Raw genomic sequence first — 27,723 nt, 5'->3', positions numbered from 1 at the left:
GGTTTTAGGAATAAAGCCAGATGGGGTGTAGCAGAATGTAAAAATGTGTTCCAGTTACACGGCGCTGCAAGGCTGGTGATTCCTTATATTGACAGTGATTCTGGATTATACGACGTTCTAACTGGAGGAATCTCTACCGCATTCCTCAACCTCAGTAAACGATTTAATTCAATTAATCTGGAAATATATTGATGCGTTTTCAAGGAGAAATCATTCAGCATTGTCAAGGTTCCAAGCGAAGAAGAATCAAGTAATTTTCTCAACCAAAGGTAAAGTCTCTTCACTTTCCCATCTCACTGCTTGCTTTTTTCGCTAGATTTTCCCCTCCTCTGACAGTGCAGACTCACACCGGAGTCAGGTATCAAAAGCTACTAGTCTCTAGTACCTCGACGAAAAACTATTCTTCATACGTGAATCTAGCCGGTGAGTTCCAGCAGGGTATTCAACTGGGAGGGGCGTCACAACTGCGCCCAATCCTGACCTCATCCAACCCCTACATATGCACATTTTCCAGCAGAAGTCATTCTCCAGTGGTCAGGTAAGGGATCCCTGGCTCATTTCCCCCCTCTTAGTGAACGGCAGTAACTACAGCCCCAATAATTCTCAATCCGGTTCTGCTCACATGTCAAAGACTTGGCGCTTACATAAGTTTATTTGTAATAGGTTACAAAGAAACCAGAGCTAACCGAAGAAGGCTTAACTGATCTGATTTTATTTTAATCTTATTCCACGCCGACGGTGAATGCGGAGCCCCCGTTGTGGCTGTAAAGACCGATGGGCTTCAAGAAGGTAATCGAATCTGAAAATCACGGATTGATTCTATAGAAAGTAATAATTTAACTGTTTGTGAGTTTAAAAAAAAAACACTCAGATTTTGGACTCCATCAGTACCGTGTTAGTAAACTACGTTAACTTAGAAGAGCAGGTCACTCCTTGTTGTAGAAACGGTCTGATTTTAGTTCCATGGAACCAATGGAATGAACATTGCGCGGGTTTTACAATGGGTGAGGAACCCGCTCCACCAGGTTGCTGCCCAGGCGGTGGAGTTGAAAATTACCCCCACTATTTATACTCACAGGCAGGCCCCACGTTCTGAGTTAGCTGATCTAACGGGGATGTCAGTAGGTGTGCTATAGTTAGTCTCAGAGCCCTGGGATGAGGGCAAGAAATCAGCAGGGTTCCCACGCCTGATCACCAATCAGTGACTGCAGCTCGAAAGTATGGGGTGTGCTTTTTGGGTGAGGAGAGGATTGGATTCCGCTGTTGTGTCCTCTTGTAGTCAAATGGCCTATTGCCGCTCATTGTCCAGGCTCACATTTGACGATTTGTCACTTGGTCAACAGAAAAATCAGCACCTTCAGTAAATGAAAAAAAAGACATATTTGAATTCCTGTTCAGTGAATGATTAAGTTGAGTACAATTTTGTACTAAATTCAAAAAAATTAACTTTGATAAGTGGAATAGATTTATTCATTTTACAATTTGACTGTTGTGAAACTATAGCAGGGCTGTGGGACTAACTGGATAGCTCTTTCAAAAAGCCGGCATAGGCACGATGGGCCGAATGGCTGTATCATACTACTACTATGAAAGGACCCTCTGGGCTTGCTGCAATCTGCAGATTCCTGTCACTCAGCGGTTAAATGTGCAGCAGTGATGTTGCACCAATACAGTGACAAGTTCTGCTTTTATCTGTGTCATTTCTCTTCATGTATAATTTTGGTAACTGAAATACATTCAATAATTCTAATCTGTTTATTACTCTGTGGAACTCATCCCATTGTTTAGTGAGCAAAATCCCTGAACAGTAATAGCAACTCCTTACACGGAAGGACAAAATTCTTTCATCTCTGGCACTTGGGTTCAAAACCAACCCAGGCTTACAGGCTGAAAGCCCACTCTGTTTGCTGCTGGCTGTAAGGGTCCTACACCCTCTCAACCCAATCCTAGATATGGGCCCACAACACAAAACTGAACCTAATTGAGCACTAATGGGCAACCTCACGTGATGACGAATGTAGGAACTAGAAATCGTCACACTGGTGCATTAGAGGACACTTTTCTGAGATTGGGGCTGAGGCAAATTAATGTGATGTACAGGGTACTTTACTCTGCATCTAACCCATGCGGAACCTTACCTGTGAATGCTTGATGTGGCAATGTACAGGGTACTTTACTCTGCATCTAACCCATGCGGAACCTTACCTGTGAATGCTTGATGTGGCAATGTACAGGGTACTTTGCATCTAACCCACGCTCTACCTGACCCGAGAATGCTTGATGGGCAGTGTAGAGGGAGCTTTACTCTGCATCTAACCCATGCGGAACCTTACCTGTGAATGCTTGATGTGGCAATGTACAGGGTACTTTGCATCTAACCCACGCTCTACCTGACCCGAGAATGCTTGATGGGCAGTGTAGAGGGAGCTTTACTCTGGACCTGATCTGAGAGTGACTAATGTTTGTCTGGTATCAGAAATGGAAAATGTTCCAATCCCCAGCACTGACAACCCTCACTTTGATGAATATAACAATGTGTACATCTGAATTTATGGGTTGTTATTTCTCTGTTAAATTGTTTTTATTTTGTCCTCTCTTCCCCTTTCACCGGCCCAGCTGAGACACACCCTAGTTAGGAGTCTGAAAATATTACTTGATCACCAGGTTGTAGGAGCCATACACATGTGGCCAGGGGTGACTTTCTGATTTTTGTTTCCCACTGACGGCACAACTGAGATTAGGAACCCAATCGGTCTGAAATGCTGACCCCACCCGGCATCTTATTACTTCGTGTGGCCGCTCCAACACTCCGAGCCCGTTTGGTTCAGTTTGTAAACTACACTCTGTTGATTCAGGTTGATCCCCAAATTCCACCCTGGTTGGCACAGCCCGTTTCTAAAACTTGACATCCTTGGTTAGCAGTGGACTTTGTGACTGAGATCCCGCTTAAAGTAAATTTGACAAACGAAAGAATTAATCTGCTGAAATGCAGAAAATCTGTTTGAATACAGAGCAGGAACCAGAGGGAGGGTTAAATACAGGTGTCCCACCAACTATTACAGAGCCTCCCCCAAGTCCTGGTACACTGGCAGTGAGTGTGTGAATGTCCCCTGACTGCGGTCAACTTGGTCCCCATTCAACAGCGCGGCTCCGACCTCTCGCTCTCATTGAGTTTCATTATAAAAAAAACTTTACCGATTTTCTAGTTTGAATCTGAGATTGAGAGCAGCCGGTTCCTGATCTGCTCAGACTCGCCGCCTCCTCTTTCAGTATAAACAGCCTCTTTATATCCGAAGGGTTGTTTTATATATATAAAGGGAGACACCAACTCTGGACAACGTTTTGCTGATTAAAAGGTAAAAACTGTTGAGAAAATGTCATTTGTAAAAAAAACTTCTGCTGGCTCAGAAAGCGGCCGCGACTCAGACCCACCGTGGGCTGTTGGGGGTCCCGAGACCCCCGGCTCTCAGTCACAGGAGACGCTGAGCGGCGGCGGGCGAGCGACCGGTGAGTCTCCGGTTGGATCCCGGCTATTTCTTGCGGTGTGGTCGGGCGTTTGAGCAGATTCTCACCGACTCGGGGCCGCCCGGGTGAAGCGGCAGCTCCGAGAGGTCGGGTCCCGGGGTTTGTTGGACCAGCGGCTGGCGGGACGGACCCGATCGCCAGGAGTGGCCGGAGCCGGAGCCCAGTCGGTGCCGGGGTCCGGCCGGGGAGCAAGGGGAGATTTTACGGCACTCCGGGTCTCTTGTCCTCCGGTCTCGGGGGGTTGGATGGGCGGCCGTTTCATGTCCGTCTCCCCGGAATCGCCCCGCTCTGGAACGGCTTCGCTGCCGGTGATCGCCCGAGTGGGAAACTCTCCCCACTGTAGGCGAGAGGTGAGCCGGGGGGCCGGAGAGGTAATGTCCGCGGGGGGAAAGCGAGGAGGATCTGGGGTCAAAACGAGAGAAAATCCGAGCAAAGACCACGTCCCTCTCCTGTTCCCCCACCCGCCCCTTTCCCCATTCGTCCCCCTCCCGTTCCCTCTCCCATTCCCCTTCCCGTTCCCTCTCCCACTCCCGTTCCCTCTCCCATTCCCCTTCCCGTCCCCTCTCCCGTTCTCTCTCCCGTTCCCCCTTTCCCCATTCGTATCCTTCCCGTTCCCTCTCCCGTTCTCCCTCCCATTCCCTCTCCCGTTCCCTCACCGTTCTCCCTCCCGTTCCCCCTCCTTTTTGAAATCTCAAGCTCTCAATGTCAATCATAAAGTGAAGATTTAGTAAACCAGAACCAAGCTGCAGACCGGCTCTGGGGTTAAACCCCGGACGGTCCGTAAACATGTGATTCAAAGAGTGATTTTCACCCCGTGACTTAAAGTTAGGGGCTTAAAAATATATTTCACTCCAGGGATTTTCAAACCAATCCTCCTCTCCCGGCGGATGTTACGGGTAACCTGGGGTTATCTCGGGTTGACCTGATTTTGTTGGCTCGGTCCCTCTCTCCCGATTCGTTCTTTTTCATCCTTCCCAGCCCAGTCCCAGGAAGGTGTGGGTGTGATGGGGGAATGTACGAATTGGGCTGGGTTGTTTTTTATTTAAAAAAATAAAACCTGCTCCCCATCAAATGACCACGTTCGGATTTGTTAAACAATCTGTTTTTAAAAACGGTTTAAATATGATCGTGTCCAGCCCGGGCTGCACCAGGGACACAGAGTACAGCTCCTTTTTAAAAAAATCTGCCCTTCACCCATTCTGTCCCAGGCTCTGACTCCACTCACTGGTTAATATTTACCCCGTTCACTGCCTAGTTACTGAGCTCTGGCAGCCCCCGGGCTGGTGAGTGTTGCAGCCGTCTGACCAGTTCGCCCCCAGTGCCCACACAGTGTCCATCCCCCCGAGCCGCTGTCAGCCCCCTGGTTCTCTGTTCGAAGCTGCCGTTTCTAATAACGCTGTGGTTACATTTCTCACCGTATTCAGTCACCGGGGTGACTCGGACCGCTGGACACCTGCCCGGGATTAGTGCCTGGGTGACCGGGGAGCAGATGACCAGAAGCCGTCGCCCTTTGGGTGTTACAGGCCACAGACTGTTTGATCAATTCGGATTTTGTTATTTTAATTTTCGGGTATAAACAAACTGTGTTTTTTGTTAGTGGTGAACTCCTGGAGATTAGAGTGAGATTTATTTACCCAATCGGTGAAAATCCATTCACATTTGTCAGGAATCTGTAAAGTTTGATTTGTTTTTTGTTACACTCAGTTTAAAAAAAGACACCAAATAAGAAGAAACCCTTTCTACTGATCGTGTCGAGCTGATTTTGAACTTGTTTTTAATATTAGAAATTAATGTTTGTTAGATTCTCTCATTCTTTTAGCTTGTTATTAAACTAAACTATTCCAGCCTGTTAGTAAACTAACAATAAATAAACAAACACATTCAAACACCTCAGCTGGGATAACAGATTTGAACCATTTTTCCTACTGGTTTAGGCCCAGGTTTGGCTTTTTCTGCTACTTTGCTAAAGTAGATTGTACGATTCATACTTTATTGTTTTAAATTGTTAAGGACTTTTGTAGGTTAATAATTCCAATTTTCACATACAATTGTTTTCAAAAATGTCACGCGTATTTCTTGTAACATTTAAAAAATCCAATAACGCATCAAAACAACGGAGTCGTTTCGAATCTAGGTCTCGCTTGTCTGACGGGATGTTAAAACTTAAATCAGCTTTAGCAGCGGCCTAACTGACCAGATTAGAGAGTATTTTTTAGACCATTTCTCTCGTTTAAAAGCGAGGCTGGGGCCCTCTGCTGGCCTTTGATTTTATTGCCCATCTTCTGACTTGTTCCAGTCAGTTTCAATGGAGAGGCATCCTGTCAGTAACGAAGGGAACGAAAATGTCTCGAATGTGTAACTCAGTTGCGTGTGGACAAAATGATCTCACTCTGTGGACACATATAACTGTCCGATGACACCTGTGATAGTGCCACAACCTGCCAGCATCACCTGTGATAGTGCCACAACCTGCCAGCATCACCTGTGATAGTGCCACAACCTGCCAGCATCACCTGTGATAGTGCCACAACCTGCCAGCATCACCTGTGATAGTGCTACAACCTGCCAGCATCACCTGTGATAATGCCACAACCTGCTAGCATCACCTGTGATAGTGCCACAACCTGCCAGCATCACCTGTGATAGTGCTACAACCTGCCAGCATCACCTGTGATAGTGCCACAACCTGCCAGCATCACCTGTGATAGTGCCACAACCTGCCAGCATCACCTGTGATAGTGCTACAACCTGCCAGCATCACCTGTGATAATGCCACAACCTGCTAGCATCACCTGTGATAGTGCCACAACCTGCCAGCATCACCTGTGATAGTGCTACAACCTGCCAGCATCACCTGTGCTAGTGCCACAACCTGCCAGCATCACCTGTGCTAGTGCCACAACCTGCCAGCATCACCTGTGCTAGTGCCACAACCTGCCAGCATCACTTGTGCTAGTGCCACAACCTGCCAGCATCACCTGTGCTAGTGCCACAACCTGCCAGCATCACCTGTGCTAGTGCCACAACCTGCCAGCATCACCTGTGATAGTGCCACAACCTGCCAGCATCATCTGTGCCCATTCCTTTTTTTGAGCAGTGAGATCTTAAACGTTGGCGCTTCAGCAGCTACAGTATCTTGGTGTAATTTCTCTGTAGTTTCTCGTTATTCTAACTTTCATTCCTCAACATGACTCGACGTGGGAAGCGATGAGGCACTCGGCATCCGTCCACAATTAATGGCGAGTCTCAGGAGCTGCATGTGCTGCTGTCTAGGGGAGGGGTTGGGTCTTTGGAGCCTTTCCAATGGTGGGAAGATGGATGAGTCAAAAATCTTGAGTTGGGAAACTCTGCCTTGTGCTGCTGCCTGGACACCAGTTCCAATTCTCCAGGGAAGGACACTAGAGAGCTGCTGATGGAGTCACTCTGACTTTCCTTCTGTTTCCTAAAATAGTTTTTTTTTCTCATTGAGCACCTCCTGTGGTGGGTCTGTGTGAGATCAGGGGTTCCTTCTGTGGGCAAAAATCCAGGATTTGCCGAGGAATATGGAAGATCCATACCTCGTCACAAGAACCTGGCAACGTTAATCATAGAATGGTTTCAGCACGGAAGGAGGCCATTCAGCCCATCGAGTCCATGCCAGCTCAGTCAAGGCCAGAGCGGTACCCTGGACTAGTTTCTATTGCCGAAGAGGGTCGGAGAGGAACTTTCCAGAGTTTCTCCCCCCCCTAATTGTCCTGGGTTTTAATCTTTTTTTTTGCCTGTCCCAGGAGATTACATGGCTCCAGGTTGGAGTGTGGAATATATGTATTGTATAGGCATCACAAGCAAATGGGAAAGGCTGGATGGACCAGTAGGCCTTTTCCTGTCCGTCATTTTCCGTATGCTCGTAACAGGCTGTCAAAGAACATACAGTCACCTGGTCAGAAAAAAACCATTGAGAATTGCAGGTGAAGGAGCAGAGTGCAGGGCACCATCAAATTTGAAAAGAGTAGGAGAAGTGAGGAGGAGAATCGGGAAGCAGTGACGAGCTGGTATCAAACTTTCCAAAGGTAGGTCTTGAAAGGAATTGTAGGGCACTGCAAACTTTAAGAGAATAATGACTGGTTTTATTAGTTCTGAATGGGTGAAGTGTTGATGCTGTGGGTGTGATTATTGAGCAGACAGTATAAGGGACAGTCAGGACCTCTGGTGAGTTTAGTGTGGGATATACAGATGTGGAATATAGACATATGGAAACGCAGGAGGTGAAGGTATAAAAGGAAAGCAGTACAAAATTTACAGGAAATAAAAGCATGGTGACTGTGTCTAAAATGCACTGCTTATCCATGTTGGTGTGATGCTCCAATCCCTGTTCCCCCATCCCACAACACAATGGCAGGCATTGATCTGTATTTTGACACAATCTAACACTATTACCTCTACAGGTACAGAAGCACAGCTTTGAGCTGAGTTTATTAGCATGTGACTGGGAGCATTTGCTTCAATAACAATCAAAGTCAGGCTGAATTTGTTTCTTTTAGAAAAAGAAGTGTTTTATTCAAAGCTTGTGTACTGCAACACTGTGCCCTGGGGCTCTAGCTGGCAGATTTGTGCCCCTGGCTCTCCACAGAAACACAGGGATCACTGAGAGCTCAGTTAATTTGGGCTGCTGTCCTGTTGTTCTCAGAGGGTAGTTACAGAGCAACATTGACGTACCTTTTCTACTCCTCCCCCAGTCGACTGGGAATTGTGCCTAAAATGAGAGGTCTGCAGAGGGGAACAAATAAACTCAAAAGAGGGGTGAGACAAAAACTGCAAATGCAGTCATTTAAAAAGTTGTGATTCGTGCTTTTATTTTCTGGCTGAGCAGATCCCTACATGGCACGATCTTCAGCCATCTCATCCTTGCTCTTTGGAACTCTCTCCCTGAACTTGTCTGCCTTCCTGTTTCTTCCTCCATGTTTAAAGACATCCTTCTCAAAACCTATCTTTTCAATAATGCTTTTGATCATCTCTCCTAACTCTTCTACTACTGCTCAGCATCCCTTTCTCCTCTGTGAAGCACCTTGAGATGTTCTCCATGTTAAAGGTGCTATATAAATGCAAGTTTATGAACTGCACTGCTCACCTGCGCTGGGTGGGCTGAGGGCTTTGCTTATCTATAGCTAGAAAAAATGGTAGTTGGCACCTATTTTGGTAAACCTCTTGTGAACCCTCCCCTTCTCTTCACCCCTATAATGGCAGCCGTGCCTTCAAGTTCTGGAATTGCACCCTACACCCCTCTGCCTCTCTGCCTCCCTCTCTTCTTTTAAGACTCTCCTTAAAACCCATATCTTTGACTAAGATTTGGTCACCCCTCCTAATATCTCCTTTGGCTCAGTATCCATTTTTTGCTTAGGCTTCTAGGAAGCACTTTGGGTCGTTTCTCTACGTGAAAGACGTTATATAAATGTAAATTGTTGGTGCCGGTTGCCTTCAGGGGAAAGCTTGAAGACCTTCCTGATGTTGTTGGCTACCCCAGGGGCAGCAACGGCTGCTAAACAAGGAAACCCAAAGATGGAATGCAGGTCCCTTCTGCTGTAAACAGAAAAAGTCTTGTTTTTTTTAAAACTAGAACAGAGGCCTGAAATCACCCAAAATCCAGGGCCGAGCTGCAGTTGTGTAACTGCACTCCCAAACTATCCAAGACGTGAACTAACAGAACACTTTGGCTGCAATACAACTACAAACTAGTTTGATGTATGAGCCACGTCCCAGCGGGTGACTCATGGCGTAGATCTGTGGTTGCCCGATCCATTCCGGACTGAACTGGCCCCTCGGCACCAAAAGCTGGCGCAACCAGAACATCCAGTTTACTGAGATGGCAAGCTTGTCCAGGTCATCTGTGGGAGCTGAGATAACTGACCAGGGTCTGGGGCGGAGGTTCTCATTCTTGCACCATTTGGGCAGAGCTCCTGGATGTTCAACCAACAAGTGGACGTCTGCTTTGGAGGCAGCAGTACCTCAAGTTTGGACCTTCCTCATTTAACAAGTTCAGATGCAGTGCTGTACAGACTTGGATAAAACAAACATGTTTTTTGAGACACTGCCAGGTCACACACTGTGCTGGAATCAAACTTGACAACATACAGAATGAGCCTGATCCCAACAGGCTCATTGTGCTTGCAACTAAGCCAAGCAGCTTGGATCAAAAAAAAACTTGTATTTAAAATACTTCCACGCAAAAGGAAAAGTTAAAATACAATTTTATACAAGATTTGTAAGGAGAAATTTTGTTTAAATTTGAAGCTCTGGTCAGTCCCAAATTTATGGTAAAATATGCAGACCAGCAAATATTAATTTCATTATAAAGCAAAATACTGCAGATGCTGGAAATCTGAAATAAAACCAGAAAACGCTGGAAATACTCAGCAGGTCAGGCAGCTTCTGTGGAGAGGAAAACAGAGTTAACGTTTCAGGTCGATGATCTTTTAATAACCGGTGCACAAAATGCACAACAATATGAACTGCAGCAAATTAACCTAGTCAGGAATTGATCCCACAGACTGGTAAATGGTTCTGATTATACAGCTTGAGATTGTTCAGCTTTGAGCTGATGTTCAGTGTTAGTGAAATACCTGTTTGCAAAACATTTATTTAACCAGCATTCTGAGGTCAGGCAGCACTCTGACTCTCGGGAGGTAAGGAAGTAATTTCCAGTTTGAGCAGTATGATGCCTCAGGACATGTGACAGGAGTCGCTCATATTAATCCAGCTGGAAATAGAAAGTAACCCTCAGCGAGAAATGCTGCATCAGTTCAAAATCTGTAACATGAGTACAGGCCGAGCTTTAGATAGCGACACTCGAGCTGCAATCCGCACCTCGGCTCCGTGGAGTGAGTTACACCCAATTATCCCAAATGTAGGAATTTATCTGTGTGGACACACTGGTGTCTGGAAACTTCTGGTTTTCCTACAACCGTAAGATTGTAACATGAATAGATTGTGCTTAGAAGCTTTCATTGTTTAAAGCTCACACAGTACAAGCTCGGGACATGAATAATTATTACCCAACAGTCATTATGGATTGGGCTTAGACAGCCTGCTTTTAAGAACATAACATAAGAAATAGGAGCAGGAGTAGGCCATACGGCCCCTCGAACCTGCTCCGCCATTCAATACGATCATCGCTGATCTTCAACCTCAACTCCACTTTCCCGCCCGATTCTCATATCCCTTGATTCCCCTTGAGCCCAAAAATCTGTCTCTCTCAATCTTGAATATGCTCAACGACTGAGCATCCACAGCCCTCTGGGGTAGAGAATTCCAAAGATTCACAACCCTCTTTTAAATAGTCTGTTTTGAAATTTCTAAACTAGATACTGAAAGTTTGCTTATTTGAAAGAGTCAAAGTCTATTTTCCTTTATTTATGATATGGAAGTATTAATTATCACTATTAGTTTGGAATTTTGATAAATTTGAAAGCAAACATCAGATCCTGAACCATGCTTCCCGGCCTGCTCCCCTCCCATGTCTATTTGGACCATGATGTGGAGATGCCGGTGATGGACTGGGGTTGACAATTGTAAACAATTTTACAACACCAAGTTATAGTCCAGCAATTTTATTTTAAATTCACAAGCTTTCGGAGGCTTCCTCCTTCCTCATTTACCTGAGGAAGGAGGAAGCCTCCGAAAGCTTGTGAATTTAAAATAAAATTGCTGGACTATAACTTGGTGTTGTAAAATTGTTTACAATTATATTTGGACCATGGCATAAGATGGCAGCTTCCTACTGCCTCATTCTCAGTGCTGATCAAACAATTGAAGAGTTTCACTGTTACAAACCTAATCCTTTCTTTTGGACATTTTCTCCTACTGCTTCAACTTCTCGGACACTCTCCTTCCAATTCCTAGAGTCCACGCTCTCAACATTCCTCATGAGACTGTTCTCCAGATACTGAGCATCCTCACAGAATGACCCACACAGCATGAACGTGAAGTGCAGAGTGAGCACTCGCCCAGGCACCTCACTGGACCCGCACTTGTGGTGACAGGAGAGCAAATCAGGATGCCCAGAAACAGCTTTTTTCACATTTCCATTATCAGTTTACTTTTTCTTTCTCCTCTGTGTTTTTCCAACCCATTCTCCAAACTCGAATATGGCTCAGCAGTGTGTAAAGCCCTCAAGTCTGATGAAGATCGTCTGAATCATTCCATACCAGAAATCCATGTAAATTCCTCCAAGTGGAGTGGGATAATTTGATCCGACACCCTCTGATGTTTGAATGTGCTGTGAATCTCCAGTGATGGCATCTCTTACATATGGACGGGGAGCGTCCCCTTACTCAGCTCACGACGCTCAATGAGAAGGGAAGCAATTGCAATTTGGAGTATGGCAGAGATGTTTGGAGTGTTTGGGGCTCCCTCAGCAACAGACAGATGACAGAGAAAATGCGATGGTGATAGACTGCAGCTGAAAATTTGGGACCTTTGGGAACCTAATCATGCCCTTTTAAATTAAGCTCATTCTTCAACTGCTCCCTGGCTCCAGTCATTGCAAGGAAATAAATTAAACAGGGCTGGGATGAATAATAATCCCTCCATTCTTTGTGTCAGGGTTTGCCTAGCCACTGATGTTTGTCTCTCCCTGTATCACGACTGAGATCAGACACCTGTAGGCAATCACAGGAATGGACCTCATTCTTTGCATGTTCTTTCATCCCTGTCCTTTGATCCATCCGACACCTCCTTTGGGTTCCTGCCCCATTTCCTGACTGAGGGCAGTCAGGTGACCAGTTTCTATCTCTGGTGGCTAACTGGAAGTGGCACTAGGTCCCTGCTGGGTACTCTTCCAGTGGCTGGAGGACACTAGGTGTTTACTATAATGGGTCCTTGAAGGGCAAACTCTGTCCAATTGCAGTAAAGCTTCCAGTGACTGTAACTGAACAAATACATCAATGTTACATCTGTTACAATGTGCTGACAGGTATTTTACATCCGTTACAGTGCTATAAATGGAATGTTACATTCTGTTCCAGTGCTGTAAATGGAACATGCAAACAGGAGCTGGGTCTCATCATTGGCAAACCCAAATGAACGGTTCAGGCCTATAGTGCAGGACATTACCAAGATTGAAAAGAATAGGGGAGAAGATGAGTTAAATCAGGAGGTAATGGTTAATTGACACCAAGCTTGAGTTTCAAAAGCCTGTGAATTGTAGGAGGAAAGGAAGATTGAGGGAGGTGAAGAATTCCTCAATTTTGAGGTGCTGGGAAAGAATGTAGGAGACAGTACAATGTCTTAATTTCAACACAGTGAGGATGCAGGGGGTACGAAGACTGTGTAGGACGGGGTATTTGAAGCTTAGGAGGAACAAAAGAGGAAATGGCTAGTTTATTAGAGTAAGTAAACTTGTGAGTTAGGCCTGTGAGTGACTCGTACTGCACGGTGAGGATCAGGTTCTCCTTATAATCCCCTAATGTTACTGACTGGTTTATCTCCCAGCAATAATTCATTCCCTGGCGTGTATTCTACATATTAGGAGTACTGCAAATTCCTCAATCCTTGAACATAGGAAAAGGAATAGAACAATAAGCCCCTCAAAGCCTGTTCTGCCATTCAATTAGATCATGATCTGTACCTCAACTCCATTTAAGAACTCCGGAATCCAGCCAGCAGGGTTTGTTCAGTTCCCAGATTATTTTCGAATTAATGATTTAAATTCAGATATGTGGGTGAATATTAGGGCTGATTGATGTTGCGCTGCAGAATGGAAACTCCCTTCACTCTAGTCAGTGTTACCATTGGGTTACATGACACGTGCTGGGGAGGGGCTCTTGTTGCAGTGTTTGAGGTGCTGTGGGTAGGACCCCATGGGGTAGATTTTAACCATCGGATGGTGGAGTGCCTGAGCGCTCTGCCTGGGGGAGGTCTGGTCCATTTCGAGGGCTAAGTCTCATTAACATATGAGCAGCAAGATCCACATTTGAATGGGAGTCCTGTTGGAGCTCGCCCGCTCCAGGCCAGCACAAAATTGGGCAGCCCCAAGGCCAATCCTTGGGGCTGCTGCTGCTCTGCCAGGTTTTGCTGAGCAGACCATGCACAGTTGACACTCTGCCCAATGGGTAGTTAAAATGTACACCATAGGACCTGATTTGTATAGATTAATGAGGCGCCTGCCTAATTCAGGTGGGCACCTCAGCTGCCCAACAGAAGGCCTCGGGAAAATGGTGGTGAAACAGGAATGGGATGGTAAATCCACCACTTCCATTTTAATTCCACAATTGTCCTGTTTCCGCCCGGTGGAGGGAGTTAAAGTCTCTTTCTATGTGTCTTGTATGTGATTATATCTGAGTAAGAATATCTGATGTGAGTAGTTTCAAATGAAAAGTATATTCCATTTATGAGCCTGGGTGGTGTGCACTGATTCCATTTATGGGCCTGGGTGGTGTGCACTGATTCCATTTATGGGCCAGGGCGGTGTGCACTGATTCCATTTATGGGCCTGGGTGGTGTGCACTGATTCCATTTATGGGCCAGGGCGGTGTGCACTGATTCCATTTATGGGCCTGGGTGGTGTGCACTGATTCCATTTATGGGCCTGGGTGGTGTGCACTGATTCCATTTATGGGCCTGGGCGGTGTGCACAGATTCCATGATAGGCTAGATTGTAGCTGACCTGACCTGTATTGTCTTGTGTGGAGCCCTGGTGACCCTGAGGCATAAGGGGGACAGAATGGTGAAGGGAGATTTCGGCCCAGGATCCTCTCATTGAGCTCTCAGTGGCTGTTCAGATAGCGGTATTAGTGGAGGGTGTGGGCTAGTTTACCTGCAGCCTGTCTGCTGTTCTGACGGGGGAATGGTCCTCAGCACTGGGGGAGCCTTAAAGGAGAGCAGGAATTAAAATTAGAATTAGTATTAAGTTACTGTAATGAACGCAAGTATTTAAGTGCTTCTTTATTCACGAACACTGCCATTTTGCAAGTCTTTTCTTGCCCCTGAAATGTTGGTTAAAGGTCAGATTTCACTTGCTGTGTCAGCAGTGGGTTGGGCTGAAACATCAGTGGAAAAACTGTCCTTCCCGTCTGTTCCTTTCAGAATGGTCGAGCCGGTGATGCACCCGGAGGAGCTGGATGGTTCGTGGTCGCACTTTTATCAGATCTGTGTGTCACTGGAAGGGGGGATGTTGCTGATTCACACACAGACATCAGGTTTCCTTCTAAAAAAACTGAAAAGGGAGTTTCTCGTGTCAGCAAAAAAACAATTTCTAAAAGAATGTTGCCGTACGACTGGAAAGTTCAAATTTGTGTCTTGCAGCCAAATCTGCTGCCTCCATCAGCCAAGTTGATTAGAAGGAGCTCGGTGTTTATATAACCTTCCAAAACAGGCCAAAATAATCAAAGCCAACGCATTTTTAAACGGGCAATAGCCGTGAAAAGCAATCAGCCGCCCGCCTAGATCTGTCAGAATAGAATAGCGGAGTGTCAGTCTGTAATGAGGCAAAGGCGGCTTCACTCAATGTCCCGGTACATAACTTAAAACCTTAATAGGAGGTGTTCCCAGCGTCTGTATGGCCTGTAGCACAATCTCTGTGCCGGGTGTAGATGGGCAAAGCAGGGTGTCACTGTGCGGGGCTGGGCGTGCAGGTCTTGGTATGTATGGACAGGTCAGGGTAATGGCTTGCAGGTCTTGACATGGATGGGCAGGGCAGGGCATGGATGTTTGATGTGATTGAACCATATAGATCCTTAACTGTAAAGATTTAAAAAATGAACTCCAGAGATGGACGGATGGCTTTGGCAATATGGGAACTAGGATCTAAACAGATGTAAAAATCACATGGGAGGACAGAATATTACAGTACCCCATGGCTCAGTGGGTAAAAATACCGCCTGATGTGGTACAGACTTGAGGACCCCATACTTGAACCCTGGTCTGTGCTGAGTCAGTTGATTTCTGGGAATCCGTAAGGGTGCTACATTTGGCATCACACCTGGACTAGGGGGGAGGAAATCAGCCAGGGGTACTGCTACTGATTGCCGTGAGGTGAGTCCTGTTGGAAGTGTGCTTATGTGGATCTCAAGTGAGGATAAGATCAGACTCTCCTTTGCTGCCTTCCATGTTTTTTTAAAAATTGTTCACAGGATGTGGGCTATGCTGGATAGCCAGCATATATTGCTCATCCCTAGATGCCCTGAGAAGGTGGTGGTGAGCCGCCTTCTTGAACCGCTGCAGATCTTGTGCTGATATGCTGCCACAATGGTGTTAGGTAGGGAATTCCAGGATTTTGACCCAGTGATGATGAAGGAATAGTGATCTATGTCCAAGTCAGGATGGTATGTGACTTAAGGGGATATGATGATGTTCCCATGATCTTGCTGCTCTTGAGATGATAGGGCTGGGAGGTGCTATTGAAATCAGCTTGGTGAGTTGTTGCAATGCTTCCTGTGGTGGAAGGGGTGGACATTGATCCCAGTGGGGCAAGAGTTGAATGCTCATTGTTTAGGCTCAAACATGAACCATGGGCATTTGGGTGAGGTCTCAGAGTGGTGCCTAGTGCGTGTGAAATCACAAGATCAGTTTGATTTGATCTCATGCTTCCAGAATACCAACCCAGCATCTCTTCATTACAGCATCCAACTGTTCCTTAAATGGGTCCAGCGTCTTGGCCTCAACTACCCTTCCTGACTTCTGACCCTGTACCCTCTTGTTCTGCTGCCCTGGTGTATGTGAAAGTATTGTGATGGATTTACTTTATCCCATTAAGTATCTTTCATGTCTCTAGGAGTTTCCCTCTATAATGGCTCCTTCTGAGGTTGAAGAACTCTAGCTTATCAAGCAATTCCTCGCAGTTCATCCTTCTGATACCAGGGATCAGCCTCAACCTCCTCTCGTTCAGTAACCAGAACTGCATGCACTAATTTAGGTGCAGGCTGACCAGAGCACTGTATGGCTTCAAAATGACCTCTTGGGATTTGAACGCTACTGATATAGCAATATAACCCAGCATCCTATTCGTATTGTTTGTTACCACTTCACACTGTGGTGAGCAACAAGTCAATTAAAACTGCAGCAAAGATTTGGCACCTTTTGGGGAAATAGCTTTGGATGAAGTGAATGGATTTGGCATGTGACAGGGACTGTGTTTATAAGGAGAGTACAGGGATTGGTTTATTAAAAGGGAATGGATATCTTGGAATGGGAATTCCGGGGTACTGTAATATTTTGCTTGGGAAGGTTCAGAGTACTGTTTGCATTGCTTGTTCTAACTTGCTCATTGCTAGTTATAACTTGCTTGTTGACTGTTTAAGAACTACTGATGCTCTGGTTTTGATTACTTCGGCCTGTTTGGAAAGCTATATAAAGTTCAGGTTCCTTTTGCTCCATTTGGCTGATGAGGAATGAGGCTGTGACTGGTAGAGAGCCAGCGTTCAGTCTGTGAGATTTAAGATCCTGTGTCGGTGCCAGTCGAGTTAAGTAAACTTTAAGTTTCTCTGTGTGATGAAATTTAATTGTTGATCTTTTACAACCCCTGCCAATCCTGATGGTATAGCCATATCTGTAAAACCCATAATGTAACTTGCATGGGAATACTATTGCATTGTATGCTTGGCATAGGAGGTGGCATTTTACAGTTGTCTGTCTAATTAAGGAAATTTGTTTTCGGTTAGTATATCTCTTCTGCTTTTTTAAAAGATTGTTTATTCTCATTCCTTGTCATGAGTTATCCCTGTGTCGTGTAGCCCATAGCCCCAGCCAGGGACCAGCTTCCCATGCCCTGTACCCACTACAATCTCTGGGAGGGACCAGCTTCCTTGCCTGTACCATTGCTACTATGAGTCCTGCTGGCAGGATCTACTCAAGTAGGTTGGGTGAGTCCCGTGCCATTGCTCCCTTTCACCCTTGGTCTCTCCTGGGTGAGACCCATGGCGATGCTCCCTCAATCACTGGGTGAGACTCAAGGCGATGCTCCCTCAATCACTGGGTGAGACCCATGGTGATGCTCCCTCAATCACTGGGTGAGACCCATGGCGATGCTCCCTCAATCACTGGGTGAGACTCAAGGCGATGCTCCCTCAATCACTGGGTGAGACCCATGGTGATGCTCCCTCAATCACTGGATGAGACTCAAGGCGATGCTCCCTCAATCACTGGGTGAGACTCAAGGCGATGCTCCCTCAATCACTGGGTGAGACCCATGGCGATGCTCCCTCAATCACTGGGTGAGACTCAAGGCGATGCTCCCTCAATCACTGAGTGAGACCCATGGTGATGCTCCCTCAATCACTGGGTGAGACTCAAGGCGATGCTCCCTCAATCACTGGGTGAGACCCATGGCGATGCTCCCTCAATCACTGGGTGAGACCCATCTGAATACTCCCTTGCTGTCCTAGGTGAGTTCCATGGCGATGCTCCCACTCTCCTGGGTGAGTGCCATGGCGATGCTCCCTCACTCACATGCCTCCATCCTTGTTTTCATCATATAGGTGTGTCAAGAGCTGCATAACTATTGAACACATCCAGACCCACAGGGATTTCCTGTACTGGTTCACCCTGTCTTCTCTTCCTCCCTCAGTTGATTGTCAGCCATTTCCTTTCCTCAGTTCACTATTGCTCTCTATCTAAGGGGCGACCAGCTTCTGGAACGTGACTTCCAGAAATCTTTCCTTTTAATATGTAACAGTGAAGAAAGAAAGGTTGAGAAAAAAAATGTGAGCTATGCGGATACAAAAATACCTTGGTTTCTTGTTATGGGACAGAGATGTCAGCACTCGCTCTGCCTTTGAAGAGAGGTTACCTCAAGTTACCAATTAATTGATTGTATTGAACAGATTCAAATTCCGGGAGCACTAAAGAGGAATGAACAGTGATTCACGATCTGACATCGCTACTCTGTTCGTTCTATTGCATATTCAGCCTTTTGTAATCTGCTGAGCACATTTCTTGACCAGAAAAGGCGTAGCCTGGTAGTGTAGGTCTGGTAGCAATTATTTTGTATTATGTTTTGTATGGTGGGTGGGATAAGAGAGACAGATGCGTCTCAAAATTCACCTCTTGCAAGCTCAAGAAGACCCTGAGAAATCTCTTCATGACAGCTCGGGTGGTAACAGGCAAGTGAAAGATTTCCCATAATCCATTTCATGCTCCAGAAACACTGCCTCCAACAGACAGTGCATAGTCTGAACTGTGTCACTTGCCCACCAGCCCAGCTGAAGAGTGGCAAAGTGGAACCTAGTGATGAGGAGGGTGCACAGAATGATGCAGGTCAGGTTAAGCACCCTACTTCAAACTAAACCATGAGAATTGGGCAAGGGGCTGTTAAAAAATGTTGTGTCTGGATTAGATATCCTCTCAGGTTCGGCATCAACACTCTGTCCTGAAAGTGGACCCTGCATCCCTTATGATCAAAAGTTCACCTTTATTGGCTAATATCTAGTCATGCAACAGCATGACCTGGGGGTCGTAACAATGAAATCCCACATTATGTGATTATTGCAATCTCACATGTCCCCTCACATGCACTTTTCCTGTCTTCTGAAGGGTGGACTGAAGAATTCTAGTGGATGAGGCCCATTATAAATTAACAAGCTGATTTATTTCACATATGATCTATGAACAGAGTAATGTTTATAGTGAAATGTAACTATTACATGATAAGAACATAAGAATATAAGAAATAGGAGCGGGAGTAGGCCATATGGCCCCTCAAGCCTGCTCCGCCATTCAATAAGATCATGGCTGATTTTTGACCTCAACTCCACTTTCTTGCCCGATCCCCATATCCCTTGATTCCCCTAGAGTCCAAAAATTCTATCTATCTCTGCCTTGAACATATTCAATGACTTAGCATTCACAGCCCTCTGGGGTAGAGAACTCCAAAGATTCACAACCTTCTGTGTGAAGAAATTCCTCCTCAGCTCATAAGGCCGACCCCTTATCTTGAGACTATGCCCTCTTGTTCTAGACTCTCCAGCCATGGGAAACAACTTCTCAGCATCTACCCTGTCAAGCCCCCTCAGAATCTTGTATGTTTCAATGAGATCACCTCTCATTCTTCGAAACTCCAGAGAGTAAAGGCCCATTCAACTTAATCTCTCCTCATAGGACAACCCTCTCATCCCAGGAATTAATCTAGTGAACCTTTGTTGCACCGCCTCTAAGGCAAGTATATCCTTCCTTAGATAAGGAGACCAAAATAGTACACAGTACTCCAGGTGAGGTCTCACCAAAGCCCTGTACAATTGTAGCAAGACTTCCTTACTCTTGTACTCCAACCCCCTTGCAATAAAGGCCAAAATGCCATTTGCCTTCCTTATTGCTTGCTAACTTTTTGTGTTTCTTGTACAAAGACACCAAATCTCTCTGAATACCAACATTTAATAGTTTCTCACCAGTTAAAAAATATTCTGTTTTTCTACTCTTCCTACCAAAGTGAAAAACCTCACATTTCCCCACATTATACTCCATCTGCCACCTTCTTGCCCACTCACCTAACCTGTCTATATCTCTTTGCAGACTCTTTGTGTCCTCTCTGCCTCGATGAGTAGACCTCCTTTATGGTCCCTAATTGGTCCCACCCCTCCTCTTACTACCCGTTTACTGTTTACATGCTTGTAGAAGACTTTTGAATTCCCTTTTATGTTGGTCGCTGTCCTATTCACATACTCTCTCTTTGCCCCTCTCTTATTTCCTTTTTCACTTCCCCTCTGAACTTTCTATATTCTGCCTGGTTCTCACTTGTGTTATCAACCTGACATCTGTCATACGCCCCTTTTTTCCATTTCATCTTACTCACTATCTCTTTTGTCATCCAGGGAGCTCTGGCTTTAGTTGCCCTACCTTTCTGCCTCGTGGGAATGTGCCTAGACTGTACCCAAACCATCTCCTCTTTAAAGGCCGCCCAGCAGCGCAGGATGTATCTTGTATGGTGTGAAGGTGATATAAATATGATTGTGCTGTGCTTTACTTTGTCTCTTTTTGAATAAAATGGAAGGAATGGGGCTTCCGCCTTTGTAGGTCCAGAAGAAGTTTAACACAATCAAATTGTTTTTATGTGAATGATATTGCCAGCCACTTGCAGGGTCTGCGTGAGCATCCACTGATACTCTAGAATATTTACATCATTCCAACTCAGTCAAACACTTGAAATGTGCTAATGTGAGGCATTTACAGGGGAGAAGATAGCACATCCTCTTTGTGTAAATAGGAGGTGGAGACTGCAGGAATGGGCTAAGATGGGCCAAATCCATGTCCCCTATCCTCGCAGTGAAGCTCATGGTATTGGAAACTTCAGTTGATCACAGCAGATGCATTGGCCTTTCTGCTTCCGGAATGACTCTGCAGTTGTGCTCAGAAATTCTTCCTCGGTGAACTCTCAGCCTGTTTGGTTTTCAGTGCCAGAGGCACAACCATGTACAGAGAAGTGGGAGCAATCAGGGCCAATTCTTGGATTTAGAGTGGGGAGGGAGGAAGAGAGAGACAGAGGGACATTATCCATGGATGAAATTGTTGGGGGAGGGTTCATGCATCTCTCTCATTCTCTTCCCCCCCTCCCCCAAGTGGATACATCTATGGGTTGAACTTTTCTTTGAGGTGACTACTCATTGCTAATTGGCATCTTTTCTCTCTAGGGCCATGATGGAGCAGTTGACTATGATGTGTTGGTTTATGTTGGGCATTCTGCTTCCAACTCTAGTTGTTGCAGCGCCTCCTCCCATCAATAAATTGGCGCTGTTTCCTGATAAAAGTGCCTGGTGTGAAGCCAAGAACATCACCCAGATAGTTGGCCACACTGGATGCGAGTCAAAGTCCATCCAGAACAGGTAGATATAAAAATCAATGTGTTAAACTAGTCTTCCAAACTGTATTTGAATACATGAAAATATCAGAATGCATAGGAATGCACAAGACTGGAAAAGACTATTGTTGTCCATCTGGACAGTCCCAGTGTCTAGGAAACATCATATCGTATGATACCTCTCATACCTCTCGATCAGTGTTTTTCTCCAGTTGCTTATCCAACTCTCTCTAGAACTTGTGGATACAGTTAACCCCCACTACGTCCCTTGGAAGTCCATTCCATACATTCACCACCCTCAGTTAGGGATAAGAAGGGAAGTCAAGGGGACCTATTTTACCCAAAGAGTGATCAATCTCTGGAATAGCTTCCCAGAGAAGGTCGTCGAAGCAGGCAGTATAAATGAGTTCAAGAGACATTTAGATTGATTTGTGCAGAGAAGGAATTGAGGGATGTAGTGAGAAGGTACGTAGTACTAAAGGTGTGGGCTTGTTGCACCTAATGGCCTCCTCTTGTTCCTAAGAGATGTTATTTTAATATGTTTTCAAAATTATATGTTAGCGATACAAAAACAACAATAACAACAACTTGCATTTAAATAGCGCCTTTAACGTAGTAAAACGTTCCAAGGCACTTCACAGGAGCGTTATCAAACAAAATTTGACACTGAGCCACATAAGTAGATATTAGGATAGGTGACCAAAAGCTTGGTCAAAGAGGTAGGTTTAAGGAACATCTTAAAGGAGGAGAGAGAGGTAGAGAGGCGGTGAGGTTTAGGGAGGGAATTCCAGAGCATAGGGCCACACAGCTGAAGGCACGGCCGCCAGTGGTGGAGCAATGAAAATCGGGGATGTGCAAGAGGCAAGAATTGGAGGAGTGCAGAGATCTCGGAGGGTTGTAGGGCTGGAGGAGGTTGCAGAGAAAGGGAAGGGCGAGGTCATGGAGGGATTTGAAAACAAGGATGAGAATTTATAAACCCAGGCATTGCCAGACCGAGAGCCAATATAGGTTAGCGAGCACAGAGAGCACAGATAGGACGCCAAGGTTGCAAACGGTCTGGTTCAGCCTCAGACAGTGGCCAGGGAGAGGGATGGAGTCAGTGGCTAGGGAACACAGAGAATGAAATTGTGTGAGATAATCTGTTATAGGGGTTAAAGGCCGTACATTATTCAGGGAATAGACTTGGCTTCCAGTAAGTGGAGATTTGGAAATAGATGACTGAGAATGTTGTGTTTTGACATCAGTCTGAAAGCTGCTGCTCATGTGGGTCTACAATAAGATAACACATTGCTCTTTGAAAGAACCTCAGCTGTTCCTGCAGTGACTCAAAACATCTAAACTAGATGGCAGCATTGGGTGAGAGGCTGGAAAGTATTTAAAAACCCAGTGTTGCTGATTTTGAGTCTTGGGCAGCCTGATAGTTGAACTCAACAGCTGGATCTCTGGTGGCACTGATGAGTTTTCAGTTGGCTGGTTCTATGGTGACAGACATGGTGCATCTGCCCTTCATCTGGCTGAGCACATAGCGAGCACTGGCTGCTTTTCTGCTCCCTCAGCTTATTTGAGGTGTGACTGAGTACTTCAGTACCCACTGACACAGTGATGGACTGCAGTGTTTCCAGAACTTAAAGATCTGAATACTTGTAAGAGGCAGGCTTAGAACATCACACCATTCACGGGGAATTCGGGGACCTGTTGCTCATGTGAAAGGTTGTGGCATTTGTTTCATTGGGAGGTTCCGACACTAGTAGTGTGTTTATTCTGGTTTACTGCCTGTGAGTGTCTCATTCACTCAATAAATATCATATGTACTGGGAAATATTATATGTAATGAGAAAACTGGGCAGGAAAAAACAAAAAGTGTGAGCAACTCCACGTCATCCCAGTTTCCCGGTTTAGTTTTATTTCAGCCAAAAAAGTGAATATCCTGTTTATAAGAACAATTTAAATTATATATTAATATAAACTGTTATATTCCCTCCCTCAGAGCATGCCTCGGCCAATGTTTCAGCTACAGTGTGCCCAATACTTTTCCACAGTCCACTGAATCCCTCGTTCACTGTGACTCCTGCATGCCAGCACAGTCCATGTGGGAAATTGTAAGTAACTGTTTGCCTCCCTATCTGATTACACACAACATCCCTGTCTGATTACACACAACATCCCTGTCTGATTACACACAACATCCCTGTCTGATTACACACAACATCCCTGTCTGATTACACACAACATCCCTGTCTGATTACACACAACATCCCTGTCTGATTACACACAACATCCCTGTCTGATTACACACAACATCCCTGTCTGATTACACACAACATCCCTGTCTGATTACACACAACATCCCTGTCTGATTACACACAACATCCCTGTCTGATTACACACAACATCCCTGTCTGATTACACACAACATCCCTGTCTGATTACACACAACATCCCTGTCTGATTACACACAGCCTCCCTGTCTGATTACACACAGCCTCCCTGTCTGATTACACACAGCCTCCCTGTCTGATTACACACAGCCTCCCTGTCTGATTACACACAGCCTCCCTGTCTGATTACACACAGCCTCCCTGTCTGATTACACACAGCCTCCCTGTCTGATTACACACAGCATCCCTGTCTGATTACACACAGCCTCCCTGTCTGATTACACACAGCCTCCCTGTCTGATTACACACAGCCTCCCTGTCTGATTACACACAGCCTCCCTGTCTGATCACACACAGCCTCCCTGTCTGATCACACACAGCCTCCCTGTCTGATCACACACAGCCTCCCTGTCTGATCACACACAGCCTCCCTGTCTGATTACACATAGCCTCCCTGTCTGATTACACACAACATCCCTGTCTGATTTCACACAACCTCCCTGCCTGATTACATGCAGCCTTTCCTTCCTCTAAGTCTCTCCTACCTGATCTACATCTACAAACTCAATGCATTTACATTTTCTGAGTTGTGCCCTTTATCTCTCTCCATTTTATCTATCACTATGGTCAGTACTCCTCTGACCTTTCCTCTGTTGTTCCTTCCAAGCTCCAAATACCCCATCCCACCCTCTTCCTCCCTGTTCTGAAATTAAGACTCATAACGCTGTCTCCTACTCTAACTCATTCTTTCCCAGGACCTCAAGACTGTGGAACTCCTCACTTCCCTCAGCCTTCCTTTCCTCCTACAATCTGCAGCCTTTTAAAACCCAAGCTTGGAGGTGCCTAGTCATCACGTCCCGACTTACCTCTTCTTCTCATCTACTTTTTTCACCCTTTCCGGCTGTCCTGCTCTGTGGACCTTGGCTGTTCACCTGGGTTTCTAAATAACAATAATAAAAAAAATCCTCAAAATTTGAACTGCTGAATTAAAGATTTTCACGGTTTGTATTACAGGTCATGTTGGAATGTCCTGGCAATGAGGAAATGCCCAGAGTGGACAAACTAGTGGAGAAAATTGTTCACTGCAGCTGCCAGGCATGTGGAAAGGAGCAGCACCAAGAGTCCCAACTTTTTAATGTAATTCTAAATGAGGAAGAGGCCTCTCCTCCAGAGGTGGCCGAATCCCCTCAAATCATTCACCAGGACGAGAAAGTTGCTCTCGAACATGGCAGAGAAGAAGAGTAGTGAAATAGAGACTTTGACATGAGAGAAAAAAAAGTGAAATTGTGGTATAAAATTTCAGTTTGTTTTATTTGTTGAATTTTAGAGAGAAAATCAAAATATAATGCAATTTTAAAAACCATGCAGACTTATTTAAGGAGAAAGTCTTTAAAGAATGACATTTGTTGTAGAAATTAAGCAGGAATCCCATTCAGATACTAATATATACCTCACCAAGATCCAGCAAAGTATAATTAGAATTTGGTGATCAATGTTGGGTTCACAATGACTGTAATTAGTAAGTCTGTTTTTTATACCACAGAAATCCCTGTGTGTAGCCATTTCAAACTTATAACTGTTTGTGTATAAAATTACAGTTTATAAATCTGTGTAAGCTTTTTTTCAAAATCCTCCTTTCATTTAATTTTCTGGTCATTAAAGACTTTGCAGATGTAGGAGAGAGAAGAAGAAACACAGGAAGACAGACAAACAGACACACACACAGGGAAAGTGAGACAAACAGACACACACACGCGCACACATGGACAGAGAGGCACACACACACACAGACAAAGAGAGACAAACAGAGAGGCACACACACACGTACACATACAAAGAGAAAGAGACACATAGATGGAGAGGCAGGCAGATAGATAGAGAGATAGACACACACATGCACAGACACAGACAGAAACACAAACAGAGCAGACAGGCGGAGATGTACACGCCGAGGCAGAGAGAGTGAGAGAAAGAAAGAAAGAAAGAAAGAGTTATACAGACAGAGAGACAGATTAAGACACTACACCCACACAACACTTCAGAAGGGAATGCAAGTTTTGTTAAGATAAAGCTTTGTGTAATGATTGTGTATTTTTGAGTACTGAAAATGTGATGGAAAGCAGTGAAACACCAAGTCTCTGGTTTGATAAGTGAAATTTGTGTGGTGTGGGTGCTGAGGCAGACAGACCACGAAGGTTCCAGGTTTGTTCCTAACTCTGTGGTGACTTCGCTGATCTCAGCCTGGGCTGATGTGGGGTGCCCATAGCACCGAAATCAGGGAAAGGAGAAAAGGTTGGTCAGGGTTTCCACTCCTGGTCACTATCCAGTGCACGTGTGTGGATGGCGGGTGAGGACCGAATTTTCCTTAGCTGTGATGCCCCCACGATGGAATAGCCTGCTGACAGTCACTGCCCAGGCTCTTGGGGAGAATGCCTACCTGGGTGAGCTACCAGAGGGTGACCAGTACCCATGGAACTACATCCAGCAAGAATCACTGCCTTTTAAAGGAGGCAATAAAAGGCAAAAATGAAAGGGGGAAGGGTGGAATGAAACATGGGAGGGGGTAAATAGTTCTCATCTTGTTTTATACCATCGTGTACTTCTGCTCAAATTCTGTACTTGTATTTTTCTTGTTATAAACTGTCTGATTTTATTCTGATAGATTTTATGTGATTCCCTTTTGTGAGTCTATAAGGTTAAATCCAAAGATGCGGGGGTCAATTTTAACTCCCCCAACCGCCCACTGTTAAAATACCCACTCCCTTCCCAGCCTAATCTGATGTCATCGGGGCCCGATCTGCCATTTTAACCTAAGGCTGTGGCGGGGGAACAATGGTGGATTCCCCACCAGGCCAAACCTGTCAGAAAAAGTAACCAGGGCCAGAACAGCAAGGGCTTTAAACATTTTTGTTTTAGTTTCCCTGTGGACCAGGAGAAGCAGGAATGATCCTCCAAGCCCCACAAGGAAACCTTGGGCCTTCCCTCTCCCCCCGACTGAGATTCTCCTCCAGGAGGAAGTACCCTTGTGCCGAGGACCATTTCCTTGGGTCCCTGGCGGTGGCCTCCTGCTGCCTGATTTTAATGACTGGACAGCTGCTTCCCACCGACTCGCTGGCTGTATTGGTAAGCGATATGCTAATAAGGCCCGGCTGTTACAATCGGTCACGCTTGCTTGCTGTTGCTCCCGGAGGGGCGGGGCCATTCACTTTTGCTGCGTTCCTGCCCGAGAGTTAAAATGCGGCCTGAGCTTCCTCCTGACATACTGTGTTTATAAATGGGGATTTAGCTGATCTCACCTGTGGCAGTGATAGGGGTGGTTACAACTGGCCTTAATACATCTTGGTTAGGGAAGAAAAGAAATCAGCCATGGTTCCTGCTCCAGATCACCATCTAGTGATCTCTGTGGAAAGCATGCATTATGGGCAGTGGGTGAGGAATAGAGTTGGACTTCACTATGATGGCCTCATTGGCCAAATAGCCTGATGGTACTCACTGCCAGCTTTGCATGTAGAGAATGACTAGTTGGTAAGGTATTACAGAAGTGCAGACTTATCTCGGGGACAATGTTTTATCATCAAGTCTGCAGGCTACACAAGTTCACAACAACTATCCTCGGGGAACCACAGCTCCATGCAGTTCTCTGACATCCAACCTTGTGAGATACTTGGCACATCTTAAAATGCCATTTCACTAAAAGGCTGACCATTTGTATACTGCAATACCTGCACCTAGCTTGCACTAATTCTTGCCAGCTCAAGTACCTTCGATCTGCATCCACACCATTAAAAGCATTGAGGTACATATTAGTTAATGGAGTTGTTCTGGGTGCAAATGGAGATCTGAAATGATGGGACTCCATGGGACTTGGTGGATAAATTGAGGTCATCTCCAGCATTACATTGTTCAAACTGTGGCCTGTGAACTCTGGCTATCCACCCACAAGGCCCTGGCAATTCTGTTTTTAATTTGTGTTTATATTTCTTATTCCCTGGTTTGTCCTGTTTGAATTTCATGGGCCTGGAAATTTGGAAACGGCTGTTCCCTGTGCTATTGCCTGATTTG

The 27,723-nt window shown here is 45.5% G+C and overlaps 1 protein-coding gene across 8 annotated transcripts; it reads left to right on the top strand.

Moving 5' to 3' along the window:
* Positions 1-33: 33 nt before the first annotated feature.
* Positions 34-26,320, top strand: nbl1 (NBL1, DAN family BMP antagonist). Of its 8 annotated transcripts, none has more exons than XM_067970504.1 (5): positions 34-269; positions 664-789; positions 21,117-21,308; positions 23,271-23,382; positions 24,676-26,320. In XM_067970504.1, exons 2-5 carry the CDS (start codon positions 743-745, stop codon positions 24,904-24,906), a joined length of 582 nt encoding a protein of 193 aa, XP_067826605.1. In that variant the 5' UTR covers positions 34-269; positions 664-742; the 3' UTR covers positions 24,907-26,320. The 8 variants fall into 8 exon arrangements, with proteins under 8 accessions (XP_067826605.1, XP_067826607.1, XP_067826604.1 ...); XM_067970507.1 differs by lacking the exons at positions 34-269; positions 664-789 and adding exons at positions 16,888-16,957; positions 20,301-20,421; XM_067970506.1 differs by lacking the exon at positions 664-789.
* The last annotated feature ends 1,403 nt before the right edge of the window (positions 26,321-27,723 follow it).

The sequence above is a fragment of the Heptranchias perlo genome, chromosome 32 (genome assembly GCF_035084215.1).
Source record: "Heptranchias perlo isolate sHepPer1 chromosome 32, sHepPer1.hap1, whole genome shotgun sequence".
NCBI lineage: Eukaryota > Metazoa > Chordata > Chondrichthyes > Hexanchiformes > Hexanchidae > Heptranchias > Heptranchias perlo.
The sequence above is the reverse complement of the archived record's forward strand: the minus strand, read 5'-3'. Positions and strand labels throughout refer to the sequence as shown.

Excerpts from the sequence above, each read along its gene's own strand:
- nbl1 (XM_067970504.1), top strand. The coding sequence starts at position 743 with ATGCGGAGCCCCCGTTGTGGCTGTAAAGACCGATGGGCTTCAAGAAG. Across the intron at positions 790-21,116 it reads GACCGATGGGCTTCAAGAAG|GGCCATGATGGAGCAGTTGA; the intron begins GTAATCGAATCT and ends TTTTCTCTCTAG. Across the intron at positions 23,383-24,675 it reads CACAGTCCATGTGGGAAATT|GTCATGTTGGAATGTCCTGG; the intron begins GTAAGTAACTGT and ends TTTGTATTACAG.